At 36.0% G+C, this 17,963-nt stretch overlaps 1 protein-coding gene across 5 annotated transcripts in view; it reads left to right on the forward strand.

Moving 5' to 3' along the window:
- IL1RAP (interleukin 1 receptor accessory protein) overlaps window positions 1-8,705 on the forward strand; it is a 124,994-nt gene extending 116,289 nt beyond the window's left edge. The window contains exons 11-12 of one of the 5 annotated variants that reach the window (XM_060150275.1): window positions 544-728; window positions 3,397-3,834. In XM_060150275.1, coding sequence (XP_060006258.1) covers window positions 544-728; window positions 3,397-3,489 — 278 coding nt within the window. In that variant the 3' untranslated portion in view covers window positions 3,490-3,834. Of the gene's footprint in view, window positions 1-543; window positions 2,240-3,393; window positions 3,835-7,908 lie in introns of those variants that run through there. The other 4 variants (XM_060150279.1, XM_060150273.1, XM_060150276.1 and 1 more) reach the window with 4 other exon arrangements.
- The last annotated feature ends 9,258 nt before the right edge of the window (window positions 8,706-17,963 follow it).

Below are 17,963 nucleotides of genomic sequence, written 5' to 3' on the forward strand. Positions count from 1 at the left end.
TGAGTCGGGGAGGTGTCTGGCAATAGAGAGAGAGTTTCAAAAAATGAAGAGTTCTACTCTTGCTGTCCTGTGTTAGTGAAAAATGAACTTCTATGACTTTGACTCTATAATGTATATTTTTTGAATGCTCACTGGCACTAGAGAGTTAATACATGGGTGTCTTTGGGGAGAAAGGGCTCAGGAGCTGATTTTGCTGGGCCATGACATGTAACACGGTTTGAAGAAATTGATTTCAGTACAACCCACTCATCCTTCACGTCTCGAATAATGCTTTTGAAGACCAAGGTCATAGAAATACATTTTGGCTTTAGGCTTGTTTAGAACTCTTTTGGGGTTGGAATATGTACATATAGATTCTGTTCCCCGGAGGAGAGTGACATTTTGTGAACAGAGTGATTGGGACTAAGGACTAAGTGTTCTTCGTAAAAAGTTTCACCTCAGTTCTCAGTCTGTTACCCTAATTTCTTTTCACTTGCTCCTCAAGCCCTGTACCTTGGGGGAGTTCTTGGCCAACACTAATCCCCATGGTGTTTTCTTTCCCAGTTGTCACAGACGAGACCTTGAGCTTCATTCAGAAAAGCAGACGCCTCCTGGTTGTCCTAAGCCCCAACTACGTGCTCCAGGGAACCCAAGCCCTCCTGGAGCTCAAGGCTGGCCTAGAAAACATGGCCTCTCGGGGCAACATCAACGTCATTTTAGTACAGTACAAAGCTGTGAAGGAAACGAAGGTGAAAGAGCTGAAGAGGGCTAAGACGGTGCTCACGGTCATTAAATGGAAAGGGGAGAAATCCAAATATCCGCAGGGCAGATTTTGGAAGCAGCTGCAGGTGGCCATGCCAGTGAAGAAAATTTCCAGGTGGTCTAGAAGTGGCGAGCAGGGTCTCTCCTATTCATCCTTGAAAAATGTATGAAAGGGCCAGTGAAAGGGGTAAAAATATCCAAGGGTACTCCAGGAAGGAAGAATTCCCCCTTCTTTATTCCCAATTGATTGCTTCATGGACAGAAAAATTTCTATGGAAGCCTCCCCATAGAGATAAATTCAGGGTGACTGTAGGAAGAGCTGTTCTGCTTCCTCAGGCAATAGTAAGGCTTAGAATGCTAGTGCCACTTCCTGTCACCAGCGTCTGATGTCACTATGTTCTTTGCAAAGACCTGGTTGATGCGAATTTCCCCTTCTGCATCCTGCATTCCTGCCCCTACTCATCTCTATCCTCTCTCTCTCTCTTTTGAAATAATCTTAACATTATGGGGCAGCCTTTGCTGTGGATTTAAAGACCCCTTAAAGATGAGTCATCTGTTAACAGGGTCATTATGAGTTTCCAAGTATAGTTTTCTTTTTCTTTTATTTTTACTCATCCATTAAAAAGGTAATCAGGGCCTAAATTTATTTTAGCTAAGGATAAAAACTCTTTTGCTCATTCAGCTGTATCAGACACCCTCATAGCAAGACTGACACCACTTAGGACGATACAAAGCAGAGTAACTGAAAATGTTCCTTAGACAGCAATTGGTTTAAAGGGCTTGCCTGAATTGTCTCCTACTATGCAACCCATGTCCTCTATCTCAGGTAATTGATATCATATTTGTCAACTTGAAAAATGTATAGTAATTTTTATTAAACTCCCGATTATCTGTAGGTTGACCCATACTTATCATTCCATCTCCCTACCTACTGCACCTTGTGTCAGTCATTGGGAGTTTGCAGGTGGTTCCTCACTTGGTTCCGTCGGATAGGAAGCTTCTCTTAATGGTGCTAATACCAAGTAAAATAACAGCAAAAAGCTTTTAGGGCCTTTTCTGTCTTATGAGAAAAGCACAGAACAGGGTGTTTGTCAATTTGTCTTTTAATCTCAACCTTGCTAATGTGAATATTAGGAAAGTCATTTCTCATTTGTTTCTGTCTCCCCATTGTAAAGTGTGAAAGTTAGACTTAGTGACCTTGAGAGTGCTTTTAGCATGAATATTCTAAGAGCATTAACTGGACCCCAAGCATTTTTCACATTTTATTCACTGGTACAGTTAATACACTCACTCCAAACAAGTCAGTCTGAATAGTCACTGTTAATGAAACATGTTTTAGTTTGTTTTAAGTAAAGTTTTACTGTTCTTAAGACTTGGAAAAGTGAAAACTAAGTCCAGAGTTTACAGAGTGGTGAATATCTATGTTACATATAGAGTTTTAAAAACATATGTATGTATATACACACAAGAATTATATATGTATATATATTGCATATATATACACATGAATTACATATATATACATATATACATACATGAATTGTATATATTATATATATAAATATATATATATACACATACTCACACTATATATACACATACAGACATATGACTTTAAATAGTCATTGGCACAATATTAAGAATTACTGGAACTCTTATCCAGTTTTTAAATTACCTTCTTTACTGTAATATTTTTGTGTCAGTGTTTTCTGTACATTAATATTTGTGAATTTACAGCTCACAGAGTGGTAGTTGTTGTTAGCTTTTGCTCTCCCTAAATTAGTATAAATAACTTACTGCTGCCACAGTTGATCTGGGTACAGTGGAATCTCTTGTGCACAGAGCTTCCACGGTCACTGCTAAGCAGTAGTCAGCCCTCTGGCATTAACTGATCATCTACTATGTTCTGAGCACACACACTTAGAAGGTAAGCTATATTAATCTTAGTGCTCAACTACTGGAGAGATAAATCTCTATTTGGACTGTTAAGTAATACAGGAAAAGAAAATAAAAATACCTATAAATAAGACTGGGTATCCTATGAAAAATGAGAATTCATAATTTAAGGAGATCCTTATCTTAGTAGTATGAATGTTGATAAGCAATTCTAAAACTACCTACTACATTTGTGTCCTCCTGAGGTATTAAAGTCTATTTAATAAATCATTTTTTTACAGAGGAGTTAATGATTATTTTAAATTAAAAAAAACTTCATGAATCATTGACCATAAGCCTATGGTATGGGGTCACTCTTGGATCTAACTTTTTTAGCCTTATTAATGCTTTACTTTATTAGAAACCACAATTACTCCTCTTATTAACCCTTCACTCACAAGACCAGAGGAGAGCTGACTTCAGATAAGATTTGAATATCAATTCTAGGATGAATTTTAGGTAAATGAAGGACAGCCCCATTACCAAGGGGCTGTTCTCTTTGCCAATGCTGCATTCTTTTTGCACTTTTGGATTTTATATTTACCCCAAATGCTGTTTGGTACTCCTAGAAACTTCTTGATGCTACTTGTCCTATTTATATTCCTGTATTTGGTACTGAAATTTTCCAAATGCTAAAATCTAAAGCAACTCAAATCTAAATGATATGTCTCATATTAAGATAATTTTGTTTCAAGATTTTTTTGTTTTATGTCCCAGAAGATGCCCAATACAGATTATCTGAGTGAGATGGAGAAACATAATTTGGAGAACAAGAAGAAATCGCTCTCTAATGTTAAAAATAAAAGTATCTAATGTTAAAAAGAAAAACCTTAACGGTTTTAGATATATGATATAAAGACCTTCTGCACCCGTTAACAAAAAACCATGATATATAGAGTGTCTAATTACACAGTCATATAAAATTATTTAATATTTTTCTGCATTGTAATTTAGATGATTCCCTAGGAGTCTAATAAACTAGGACTTCATTGTATTGGGGAACAAAAGCATTACTCCACTTGTTAATTATCTATTTTCTTTCCATAGGTTTTCATATATTATCTTTTTTATTTTATTCATAAACTTTTGTATTTTCCATTTTCCAATGATTTGTAAATTTGTTTATTTTAAAATAAACCATTTATTTTAAGCTTTGAATTTTATTTTGTGCATGTGTTTTATGTCTTTATTTTCATGTTTGGGCATAAGAAATGAGAATACAAAGATTAATTATACACTTAGAAAAAGAAATGTTATGAGACATTAATTTTCTCTTTCTGAGAAAAATCTGAGAAAACCGGGAACTTCAACTCAAGAACATTTTTTTTTACATGTGAGTAAATGAGTTACTTAATTAAAATGGGTTGATCTAGTATACCAGATGTGTGTGTGTGTATGTGTGTGTGTATGTGTGTATGTATCTGTGTGTGTGTGTGTGTGGATTGAGAGAGAGAGAGCGAGAATCAGAGGGAGAGAGAGAGAGAGAAGGAGAGAGAGAGAGATGGGGAATAGAGACAGAGAGAATAACAGAGAGGCAGAGAGAGAGAGGAGAGAGTTTTAAAATAAAGACACAAGCCTGTCCCTTTTTTGTTCAACTTGAAACTTGGGCAGCTTACAGTAATCTCTTACCTTTTATAGGTTTTAATACAACCCTAAGGCAGTTGCTTTGAAAGGAGATCAATTAACTAATGCCTTGCCGTTAGTTAATAGGTGATAATTTGAATCAAATATGCATTTCTATCACAAATTTCAAACAAATCAGTGATAAATATTTGGAAAGGCATTTTCTTTTGAGTTAATATTAAGTCTGTAGTGACAGGAAAGATTTCTTGCTCTTTTAAAAAATATCTTATTCATTTATTCCAAGATTATTTATTGGATCTCTATAACTGAGCTGGTTAGCTTAGTAAAAATTTTCCTACTGAAGAATTTCCCAGCTTCAAACCAGTCTCCAAAGAGTAGACTTAAGATCAATGGACTCAAGTTACAAGAAAACAATTTCTACTCATTTAAGAAGCAACTGTAAAGCAAAGCTAAACAATAATGTATTTCACAGTCTTTGGAGATATTAACCCCACCGCCATTACTAGAGATGTACAAGCAGAGATTTGATGGATATTATTGAGATTTTGTAAAGGGTTTTTTTGCACTATATAAGTAATGATGATCCTGAAGTTGCTTCCAACTTTGAAAATGACTTACTGGAACACAGTGGGGACTATTTTCAGTATCAGCAGTTTCAATATCAATAGTTTGGATATGATGGCTACCTGGCTATTACTGACCCTATTAAAACTTTTAAGATGTATTTTTCAGTCACTTACTGAAGTTACTAAGTCTTTGACACAAGTAAACTTGCAGTATAACAGAAGAGACATGTTCAGCAACTTGTCTGTCTATTTCTCTGTTTCTACTCAAGGGATATGAGGTATTTTTAGCATGGGCTAACAGATTAAGTATTCCAGTAGTATTTTTTAAACTGAATAGACAGAATTTTAAAAATTAAAATCCACATTTTAAGATGGTTCTGTAAAGTTACCATTAGAATCAATCATTAGTCTATACATTATTTTTATATGTTCTTTATGTATTATTTTTATTGTTATAAACAATATATAATATTGTTATTAACTATAATAATGTTGTTATTCAATTTTGTATTATTATTATTGAATAATAATTGAATCAAGGTGATTAATTCAAAAGTACACCATGCACTAGATATTTACCTATAGGTATCAATGAATTGTCTAACAGTCCTACAATTCTGCTCTCATTATGTGCATTTTATAGATGGATGAACTCAAACTTTTAAAGATATTAAAATAAATGATTATACTATTAAGATAAAATATTAAGATAAATGGAGAAACCAATATTTGAATTCAGATTCATCTTCCAAATTAGGTGCCCCCATTTTTTTTATCTGTACTTCAAGTTTTAAGAGAGAGGGAAAGAGGTTTGCTACTCTTTCATACACCAGTAAACTAGACAAAGAACAAATTTACAGCCCTAGTTTTCTTTTGGTTTTCTTTCTACTTTCAAGTTAATACCAAGGAGATTACAACTTTTACACGCCGGAGTGTTCTGGAACAGTGAAGAGCTCTAGATCAGAAACTGTGACTTCAAAACCAATTTAGTTACGACACCAGAAAACTGATCTTATCCATCTACAGCCACACCTCAGTTTTGTTTTGTTTTTTGAGCCAAACAGAATAAATGACCTAATTTAAGATGCCCTCGCCAAATAATACTCAGCATTAAAAAATAGTAATAATTAACATCCTCAAATATGAAGTTTGACAATATGGAAGATAATAAAATAGGCCATAAAGGAGGCAGTTTCCTTCAAAGTACTATGTGAATACCCCTAGGTATAGCCCAACCCTTATGTGAGAAGCATATCCTATATCCATTCCTCAATGTCTGGAATTCCACAATTCATATTTGGGGTTTTTTTCTGTTTTTTTTTTAGCATTACCCTCTCTCAAATGCAAATCCTCCATTTTCAGGGTGAGGTACCAAAATTAAAAACAAACAAAAAAAGCCATAGTCTTTAAAGACAATTTTCTTGAGAGGATCTAAGACAATGTTTTATTTTCAACAGTGGTACCATCATTGGACAGAGCAAACATTTTTCTAAAGTGACTATTTTGAAGTGAAACACCCACACCCACACTCACTCACACTCCCCCCACACACAATTTGAGTGCACATGTTCCTTTTGTTGAAAAACTATCCATGTTATCTAAGGGTTATATCATATTTATCATGATACAGGAGAAACAGTAGAGTTCCTACCCTTACATTCTCAGATTTGTGAAAGGCAGCAACATAAAATTCTGAGTAGCACCAGAGAGGACAAAGGAGTTACCAAGACACACACACACACACACGCGCACACACACACACACACGCACACACACACACACACGCGCGCGCGCGCACACACACACATGCGGGCTTTGAAGATAAGTGAAAATTTAGATTTATCTTTTAAGAGTGCAACAAAAATTGTCTAAAACACTTAATGCTCTTGATAAAACCAGTCAAAAGTTCTTAAACATTAAGCATGTTTCATTTGATTTTCCTTCAAATTCATGTTAAATTCATCAACTGGAAATAAATAATCTGGTAAAGAGCACAATTATTTCATTCCCTGTCAAATTCATGATCCAATTCACGGAAAATTTCCAGCTTGTCTTCACAGGCTGAAAAGTTTCTCTGTCAGTGTTTTACCCCTGGCCTCAAAAGCATAGGTACTCAACCTCATGGTCTGTCCACAGTACCTGTTTTCAGAGTTGTCAATGGCTGCCATTTATAAATTTGGAATTCCTTTCCTTTAGAAAATCACATTGTTTAAGCTCCTAAATCTCACAGTGAGTTAAGCACTCCATTTATCTCAAGAACTTTCCAGTGGGTTCTGTCCAAATTCACCTCAATAACTATTAGAATTGAATGCTTCATGCAAAGTCTCAACTTATTGCCTGATTTTTACCAGTCATTTTTGTCATCATTGTTGACCCTTTCATTGATTTCCAGGCCAATCCTTCACACATACACACAAGAAAAAAAGAAAGGGTATTTTGGTTGACAACACGGTCAATACTATGAACTCTCTGCTATATCCAAACATTTTAAGTAGCAAGAACTATAACTCTGTGGATCTTAGGAGGTAGTAATGCCCTATTGACCTTTGCTGATAAGACTGTGTCTGAAGCATTATGTTCAGTCCTGTTCAGGGTACTATTTTTAGGAGACACTTATATATACTGAATATTATTAAGAGAAAAATTATAAAAGTGGGGAAGAGACTTGATACTGCATCATATGGAGAATAACATAAAATTCATGAAGTCATTTAATCTAGAGAAGAGAAGAAAATACAATGAGATCACAAGAATTATGAAATATTTCAGATATTTTAAAATGTCAGATCCAAGACCACTGGACAAAAGTGGAAGGAATTTCAAAACAAGAAATTATTTACCAACGGAGCTGAAATTAGCTGCTTTTAGAGGTGGTTAATTCCTCATCCTTAAAGGTAGCAGATACTTTGCAACCATTGATAACAGTAGTGTAGATGAGATTCCTTACCTGGGTAGATTATTTAACACTTAGATCTTATATTCTCAAGTGTTCATTGCCTGTCCTTTGCAGGATTGTCAACAATGAACTGAAACCTATATAAGTTTTCACTAGGCATTGTCCTATCTTTCCATTTTCCTATAGATACAGTGGAAGCAGTTTTTGACTTCATTCAAAGGAGCCGGAGGATGATTGTTGTCCTGAGCCCAGATTATGTGACAGAAAAGAGCATCAGCATGCTGGAGTTCAAACTGGGTGTCATGTGTCAGAACTCCATTGCCACCAAGCTCATTGTGGTTGAGTATCGTCCCCTTGAGCATCCACACCCAAGCATCCTGCAGCTGAAAGAGTCTGTGTCTTTTGTGAGCTGGAAGGGAGAAAAGTCTAAACATTCTGGTTCTAAATTCTGGAAGGCCTTGCGATTGGCTCTTCCCCTGAGAAGTCTGAGTGCCAGCTCTGGCTGGAATGAGAGCTGCTCTTCCCAGTCTGACATCAGTCTGGACCACGTTCAAAGGAGGAGAAGTCGTTTGAAAGAGCCCCCAGAACTCCAGAGCTCAGGGAGGGCTGCAGATGCCTCTCCAGCCCCAGACACGATGTCCAAGCACAGAGGGAAGCCCTCTGCAGCCTGTCGCTGCTGTGTCACCTACTGTGAAGGAGAGAGTCAGCTTAGGAGCAAAAGCCGGGCAGAGATTCATACCCAGCCCCAGTGGGAGACACACCTCTGTAAGCCTGTTCCCCAAGAGTCAGAAACTCAATGGATACAAAATGGCACCAGATTGGAACCCCCTGCTCCCCAGATCTCAGCCCTTGCTCTTCACCATTTCACGGATTTATCCAACAACAATGACTTTTATATCCTATAATTACTGTGTGGTGGGGGGTGGCTGCTATTTCTACCAGCCCATTTTGTTTCATGAACCTATGGGAATAATTGACATTTTTATCATCTAATGGACTATCAGATTGTGTCCCCTTTATTGATTTTTAAAAACTATTTATTTCTAGGAGACAAAAGATCCGAAGGACCCGAATCCAGACTTATTGCCTCTAACGGCCTCAGAAGAGCACACTCTTCTTGGGCCCTAGAAGGTCAGTATGTGCAAGTTGCCTAAAGTCTGATCCTCTCTCTTGCCCAATGGTTTTCAATGGAGCAAAGAATTTTATTGTGTTTCCTCTGAGTTTGTTGACCAACCTCATGTTATAAGTCAGTCAGGTGTACTTGGGCTATGACACTTACAGGGTATGTGTATCTTGAGCGAGCATTATGGAAAGAAATTGGTTTTGATGGAAGCTGTAGGACTAAGCTCAACAGAAAACCTACAGCACATTTTCCCAGGAAGAACCAAATACTCCCATGCAGGGATACATGGTGTCCTCTGTCTCACTGTAAACTAGTGTTCTCTGAACTGCCTAAAGTTGTTAGCATCAATAAAGTTATATTTTTATGTGATTTCATTTGTACTAACAAATTTTTACCTCTCTCTCTCCCTTTTACCTTTTATGGCTTTTAAATTCATATCTGAAGAGAATTCCCTTTAAGGAAATTGCAGTTTGGTTTGGGTACTAGGAAAACTGAGATGTCTCTTTAGTTTCTTTCTAATGTGTATAAAAGTGATCCGAGAAAGACCAAAAGAGAGTAAGAAAATGTCTCAAAGGAAAAGGAGGTTTATACAAAAATATCATTATATTTTTAGAAATGACACCTGAAAAATTCAGTACCATTAAGGGTTTAGGGTAGACTTTGGTACACCAATCCCTTCTTCTCATTCAGAATTCTGAGAATAGTCAATTCAAGTGCCTACAAGGATCAAAAGTAAGAAAAAAGAGAAAAGGGGGCCAGATATAAGTATAATACAATGCTCTCCATCTAGTACCCATGTGTATAGGGACATATGTATAGATAAGTATTTCTTTAAACATTTTAACACAATCATAAAAGGCACATGGCATTTGATTTCCAAGTCAGGGAGATAATAGAGATGATTAAGCCTGGAGGTAATTGAAGAGTATATATTTCTTTAAAAGGGAGCATCCTCTACTCAGCTCCACTAGATTGCTGTCACTGATTTAGCCCCAGTATTGGAAGATTGTCCAGTTTTTCAAAAGAATCTAAAAATCAAGATTTTTATGTAATCTGTCAATTATGGAATGACCTTTACTTAAAAAAAAAGAAAAAAGTAAAGAACCAACCAAAACACATGAACATACATTTACCCAGAGAGCCACTAGTTTGTAATTTCAAAACGAAGGTATTCACCCAAAAAACATATGTCAAATGAAGATCCAAATAACCCTGGTGATTCTGAGACTGGAGAACACAGACTGGCCCTAAGGAAATAATGGAAGACATTTATTTCCTCCCCAAATTGAAGACATCTGGACACTCAGAATAGGGCTGATCTGATCCAACACTCCATTACGGAGAAAAAGCTGGAAAGTAGTGTGCCTTCCATCTACTCGGTAACGGGCCTCTGCCTGGTGGGTTTACTGTAAAAAAATTAGAAGCCCAATCTGCTGCTCCTAACCAGGAGCAGAGTAAAAGGAGCCAAAGGTCATACCAGACATGAGCGCTCACCTTCAGTATATGAGCCCTGGCTGCTAGTGAGCTATGGCCCAATGGGTGTCATCCATTCTCAGTTATTAATAGTGAATGAGAGGTGGAGAAAGAAGCCAGAGTTTTCATCCCACTACTCCTCTTGGAGAGAAATACAGAATTCAAAAATGAAAACAGAAACAATTAGATCCTTCTCCTGCTGAAATAAGATGAGGAAGTAGGGCCCTCCAGAGTAAATGGGACTCAACATGGAACTTGTAATTAGGAAATGACAGGCCTGAATATCTACCTGAATATCCAGCAGAAAATGATTGAGCACAACCCGTGTTCTACACTGCATTCCTTCTTGAAGGGATTAATCCATTCTTGATTTATGTTCAAGAATCTTCACTTGGAAGACAGAGAGTAATTTCTCTCTAAATCTGTTAAATAGTGGGTAATGTAAGTTGCTCCAAATCCCAAAAAGGGATAGAATGCAGTTACCTATAATCTGTCTTATTCCTTATTAGCACAGTATCTCAAACCATAAAATATCTTTGGGGAAATTAAGACATTACTTTTATGATTTATAAATTATTTTATAAGTGAAGAAAATAAGTGAAAGGACTAGTGGCAAAGGCATGGAAAATTACACCTGAGCTCTTATTATGAATGAATAGCTGGATAATCACGGTGTTCTCAAAAGCTAAATGTTGGTCAGTATCAATTTCCATTGACAATATAAGTACAGTGTAAGCAATATAAAGTCATAATTTTTGGCATTAGCTATACAAGGGTCAGAAAGATGATAGACCATACTTGTACTGTATGGAGAAAAGCGATGAGGTTATGTCATTATTCCCTGACCCAACATGCTACAATTGAATGCAGTATTCAGTACCATATATTTCAGTGGGTGAATAAGAAGAATGAAATTTCCTCTTGGGTCATGAATATTCATAACTGAATTAATATGATTGTAAGTTAAATGGACATCATTTACATAGGAAAATTGCCTATTTAGGAGTAAGTTTCAAGTCAAGTAGAGATGAATGTGAGTCCTGCTTCTCTCCTAACTGTCTGTTTGACTATGGGCTCTCTGGGCCTCCATCTCCTGCTAGCTAAAATGGAGATAATATTATTAACCTCATTGGACTTTGTGAGCATTAAATGATATAATGCATGTAAGTTCATAGCACAGTGTCTGGCACACTGTAAGTGCTCAATATTTGTTGACAAATTTTATACACATAGTGAAATCACTCTTGTGCTTGCATAAATTTCCATTTGCATAATTATTTATGGCTTACAAATCAATTTTATTACATCATTTTTTTTAGCACAAAAGCAGTTCAGAGCAGGAACATATTATCCAGATTAAGTGACTTTCCCAATGACCCTCAGCCAATTAGTGATAGAGTTGGGCCTCTAATCTAAGCTTCGGACACCTGATCCAGTGTCAACTGTAGAACTACTCTTGTAAGATTCAATTGGAAGTACGTCTATTACAAAGCCACCTAACTGGAACTATTTAATTTGAACCATTATACATTCAAATCAAAAAGGCAGTTAGTGTAAACCCACACACAGTTAATTAAATGTCATATCAACTGTCTGATGTGTCATCTGGCCTTGTCATCTTATGATTTTATATAATTTCATTTAAAAATATTATAACATCTAAGCATTTAAAAAGTAGAATCTTTTTCTTTCTTCTAGACCCTATGATCATATTATAATTTCCCCTCCAATAAATAATTTGTATTTTTATTAATGCAAAATAAAAATATGTTCACCATTTATCTTAAAAATTAAATATAATCTTTCAGGAGCTATGATTTATACTGTGGGTTCCAATTACTTACTCTTATAACTAGTAAAAACTCTAGTAATAATATATTCACTTACAGTGTGAAGATTTGAGGTGGTCGGTAAAACTAATGTTACTGAACTAATGTTCATGAAAAAGTCATGAATAATAAATTGAACTAATCATAAAAATGTGTGCAGAATGACAAACAATCCCTATGGCACTGGTTTCAAACTTTTTGTGTCTAAAGATTGTTTGGGGGGCACCTTACAAGTGAGGATCTCAGGTGAAGCTCCTAATCCAGAGGGACTGATTTATTAGGTAGTGGACATTGTCCAGGAGTCTGCATTTTAACATTGTACCCTTGATAATTCAGATAAGGTATTCCATGGGTCAAACAAACAACTACCTATGAGAATTCTTTCAAACTAGTCTTACATTTTTATACTATTCAAGATATAAGAGAGAGCCTTTATTAGAGTCCAGACTAAGGCTTCTCAAAGCGTATTCTTGATGCACCCACATCAGAACCAGTTTGGTTTCACATTAAAATGCGTATTTCTTGACCCCATGCAATATTAACTAAATGAAGGTCTACAAATCTCCCCCACTCAAGAGAGTGGGGCAGATTTGCACTTGGAATAAACTTCCCAGGTGATTCTGATGTTTAAGAACCATTAATTTTTATCTTTCTTTAACTACTCTTTTACCCTTGTAGGCTCTGATTTTCTCCAGCTAAGGAGGACTATGAATCATCCTTTTAACAAGGTGTTTACAGGAAGTACATGAAAATGTAGGACAAGTTTAACCCTTGGAGTTGCCTCAGCACGAGGAGATATTTGAATAGATGACTTAATAGAATATATTTTTAATATTTGAAACATCAAACACTGACATTTGGAATCTGATGGGATTGCTGTAGTTTATCATATACATTAATCAAAATCTCATAAGCTATGCTGTGCTAACACATAACTCCAACATTTCAGTGGCTTCATACAACAAGACTTATTTCTTGTATATGCTACATGTCCAGTATAGGGGCTTACTTTTTTGTAGCATTCCCATCTGAAATGTGTAGCTTCCTGCTGTTCTATACTTCAGACTAATTATGACATTTAATACTCTTACTCTTGGCCAGAACTAGCTACAAGTACTGATCTGTTCATAGAGAAGGCTGGAAAGTGTAGTTTTCCCGTGTGCCTTGGAGAGGAGAATGAAATAGAACTGGAAGAACACATAGCATTGTCTGTGTCTAAGAATGAGATATTGAGATTGCCTAAAGAGTCAAGGGACCTTCAAATTGAGATATGTCACGTATTTTGATAATGAAAGAAAGAAGGACTTTGCTACCAACACCCCACCTCAGGTTGCCAAAGTGTCAAATCAGACAGTTGTGAAAAAAAGCAGTGTATAGAAAAGTGTAGACCTTGTATTTAAATGTTCCCCAATGAAAAATTGTTGAAGGAATGCATAATACATATAGCTTCTGGTTAAGAGGAAGCATTCTTAAAAACTGGAAAGTTTCTGTATTTGGTTAATTTCCATTCAGTGGCTTTAGTTAGCTCTCTAAGAATGTGATGCTCAAACTATCTACCAATGAGCCATTTCATTTTTGAATATTCAGGGAGCCTCAGAAGAATTGAAGACATTTAGAACACAGCAGAGCATGTAACATGGTCATTAGAAAGCATCACTTATCCATTTATCTGAAGAGCTAAATAGGGAATTCAAACTGAAAATGTTAAAGCTTAGATGAAGGAAGAGACAAACGCTAGAGTGGGCATTATGAAGTCTGCTGCTATCTGTGCATCTGCTCTATGGTTTGGATTCTCTGTATTAAAATCTGAATTATTGTATGACTCTTTTAATACTGTGAAATAACATTTGATCATGAGGAAAAGCTCTCTTTGGGGTGGTGAAGATCAGTGCTCAAGGAGCTTTTTTTTTTATTGAAGTATAGTTGATTTCTAATGTTGTGTTAATTTTTGCTGTATAGCAAAGTGATTCAGTTATACATATACGTATATAATTGTTTTTAATATTATTTGGTTATAAGTTATAATGTTGAACAAAGAAGAGGTTTTATGTTCTAGTGTAGTGAGGAGATTGTTGACACACTCCAAATTCTTCAGAGAATAATTTACAAAGTTTTCATTTTGGACAATTCAAAACACTTAAAAATATTTAAAAGGGAAGAATTCTCTTTGAAATGAGCTCATGGAAAGAAAGCAGGCAGATTCAAAATAAACTCTGAATTCAGATCATGAGCTATTTTTATCCTGCTCCAGGTGATGCGACCATTAATACTCTATTGCCATATTGAAAAAAACTTAACATACAATCTGATATGCATTTATTTATTTTTCACTTAAGACACAAAGGCATACATAACAACTTATTACTTTTCCATTGTCAAAAACTGTGTCATATGCTTGCAATTAATTTGCAATTTCGTACCATGTTTTGAAACACACCCCGGACAGTGGTTCTTAACCAGAATTAGACATCATCTTTTTAAAAACTGAGGTTACTTCAGACTGCTAAATCTACCAAAATGATTTATATGCATAATCTTGTAAAGGATAATTGCCTCAAGTTATCCTTATAATATCTGCAAATATTTCAGTGAAAAATCAATAGTGATATATTACAAATTTGGAGTAAAGAGGTTAAAAAATCCTAATATTCTAGATAATATCTTTTCCTTAAAGTGCAAAACTTAAAACTGATTCCCAAATCCTGAAATTTAAGTCTTTTATTTTCATATCTTATTATGAAATTACATAAAATATGAGAAAACCAAATACAGATGATAAAATTATAGAAATCACCAATGAAATTACTTAACTGAATAGCCAAAGAGAGCCAGAAGACACGTAATCAGTCATCTAGAATAGGAGAGTGTTTAAAGTATAACAAAGTATAACAAAGGCAAAACAATTAGATGACTTTTAAGAAGTACCAGGAGAAAAAAAGGGAGAATAAATGAACCCGCTCAGTTATTCAGAAACCTCAGCAATAAAAAAGAGAAGGGTTATATGTAAAAATTCCCAAATATCAGACTTGAAAGCTAAAATGTGGAGTGGATGTCAGGTATGAGGAAATAAAGTTGAATGATCACTTCTATTATAAGGGCTCTTGATACAGTGCAAAAAATATTAGATTGGAGTCAGAAGACCTGAATTGGAGTAACAATTCTTCTATAAACTATGTGACTTTCAACCAGTTACTTTTGCTCTCAAGTACTCAATTTCCTCATATATAAAATGGGAATAAAATATAATATCTACCTCATTGTATTGTTGTAAAAGGTAAAATTATATAATAAATGTGAACCTGTAAAATGTGTAAACTACATGCTTGGTAGTGGGACGATGACGATGACGATGATGATGATGATGATGATGATATTATTAAAGAAAGCTAGGGGAAAAGAAGAGGTACAAAAAAAGCTCCTTAACCTGCTGAATCCTAAGGGTACTTTCCACAGTATATGGTCTAACTGTAATCATTCATACCTAAAAATTAGGGAATAGATAATACAATTTCATATGACTCTAAACACTGAAGACTACAAAAAAAAATCATAGTCTCTGAAAAAATAAGAAGTTGAAAAATGACGGTATTTGTTTTGCATTGCCATACAACAAATTACCCCATAGCAGCTTAAAACAACAAATACTGACGGCATCACATTTTCTGTGGGTCAGGAATTTGGGAGAGGCTTAACTGGGTGGTTCTTGCTCAGAGTTACACATGAAGTTACTGTCAGAGTGTTGGCCAGGGCTGCAGCCATCTGAAGGCTTGACTGGGGATAGAGGATCCACTTCCAAGTGTAGGCACATGAGTGTTGGTAGGAAGCCTCAGTCCCTTGCCATATGGACCTCCCTGTAGGGTCATAGTGTTTCTTGAGTATCGTCATGATGCATCAGCTGGTTTACCCCAGAGGAAGAGATGAGAGAGAGAGAGAAAGCCTCAGTGTCATCTATGATCCAGTCTCCAAAGTGTTATATCATTACTTCTGCAATAGTCTATTGGTTAGAAATGAGTCCCTAAGTCCACCCCAAACTCAAGAAGAGAGGAATTCAGCTCTTGAAGGGAGGACTATCAAAGACTCTGTGAACATATTTTAAAGCCAGTACTGTAACATAGAAAGCCCTTTATTTTTCAGTTAAATTGAAGTCCAGAAAAGGAAAGTGACTGGTTCTTGGCCTTCCTAGGGAGGTTAGCCTCCCTAACCTGGTAAGCTAACTAGCTGTAGTGATGCCACAACTCAAATGAGAGCTAACTGTCTTGTTCTGGCTAGGGCATTCCTTCTGTCTGGTGAGAGATTATAGAATGGGGAAGAATTATATCATCTGCAGTCCTGGTATCTCTGTCTCTGTCTCTCTTTCTGTCTCTTGTCTATCTCTCTCTTCTTTTTCTCTTTCTTTTCCTCCCCTCCCCTCTTTCTGTTCTACTCGACAAAGAGACAGGCAGGCTCTGAAAACTGCAGATGGATGAGATAAACGGAGCTGGTTAGCCATATTCTTGGTCCAGGGTTGAGTCCTGAAATAGAACTTTTATTCTGGGCTTGCCTCTAAAGAGATTGGCAGTGACTGTTTATTCCAAAAAGCAGCTGCTGCAGGAGGAAGGATGAGCAGGTAATTGCTCTCTTTGAAGTAACCCAGGTTCTTGTCTTAGCTCTGAAATGAAATGATTATATATTAATAATCAAGTCGTTTCTCCCCTGTATCTCAGACTTCTAAGACCCCTACCCCAAATGGATGGAGTTAGACTAGACACTCTGTAGGATGTTATAATTTTGTGTTTCTTTGGTTTACTTAGTAATGCATAAATAACCCCCTCCCCTATCATATACATACACACCAGCATCCAAGGTCTAGTGATAGTTGGAAGAATATTTAAGAGATGCAAGTCTTCTTCTCAATAAGACTTAATAATAATAAATAGTAAACAGTACTTCTGTCTGTTTAGACCTAGTTCCTGTAACATGCATTTCTCACATGTAAAGCTAAACAGCTTACTTCTGTTCTCCTCCGTTATCTGTTTTCTGTCACTGCTTGGTGCCAGTAGCTTTGAGAAGACACATTGTTTACATGGAGCCTCTTCACAGGTCAACTCTGTTACCTCCAATTTCTCCAAACCAATTTTAACCTCAAGTTCTAAGGTCACTACTTTGTAAATTAGACTGAAAACATGTTACCTTCTGACTTCTTAACAGCTTTATGCCCTTATCTTTTACCCAAACAAAAATCCAAGTGACCTTTCTATTGTGATATATGTCCATATATTTCACCATGCCAAAAAATAAATGGAAACTGCTTTTGAAATTATATAGTGTATAAACATCAACATCTATGGAGTTAGGAGATCTGAGCTCTAATTCAAACTATAATTCTTTTACTGTGAGTTGCTGAGCAAATCACTAACTGTGCCATAGTTCCCCCATCAATACAACTCAAGGATCACTATGTGCCTTTCTATCTCTGATATTCTAGGAGTTGATATAATAATAATGAAGCAAGACTTTCCTGTGTGTTTCCAGGTACAATCTATGATTCATTCCGAGTAATCCAAAGTCAGATGTCTAAGGAATTGATTCTTCATAAGTATATAAAATGCTAGTTGAGTTGCCCAAAGTGAATAAAGATCTCAGAGTTCTCTCCTCCCCATTCATCCTGAGTCATTTGTTCATCAGCTCTTGTTCATCTATTTCCCAAAATTCTTTCAAAATTTTTCCCCTCTCCCCAGGAATTCTAAGAATATGAGCTGCATACATGCTAGCACTCTATTTTCTGAACATGACATGCACTTTTATGCTCTATTTGCCTTTGCTAATGTTACTTCTGC

Source organism: Lagenorhynchus albirostris, chromosome 5 (assembly GCF_949774975.1).
Source record: "Lagenorhynchus albirostris chromosome 5, mLagAlb1.1, whole genome shotgun sequence".
NCBI lineage: Eukaryota > Metazoa > Chordata > Mammalia > Artiodactyla > Delphinidae > Lagenorhynchus > Lagenorhynchus albirostris.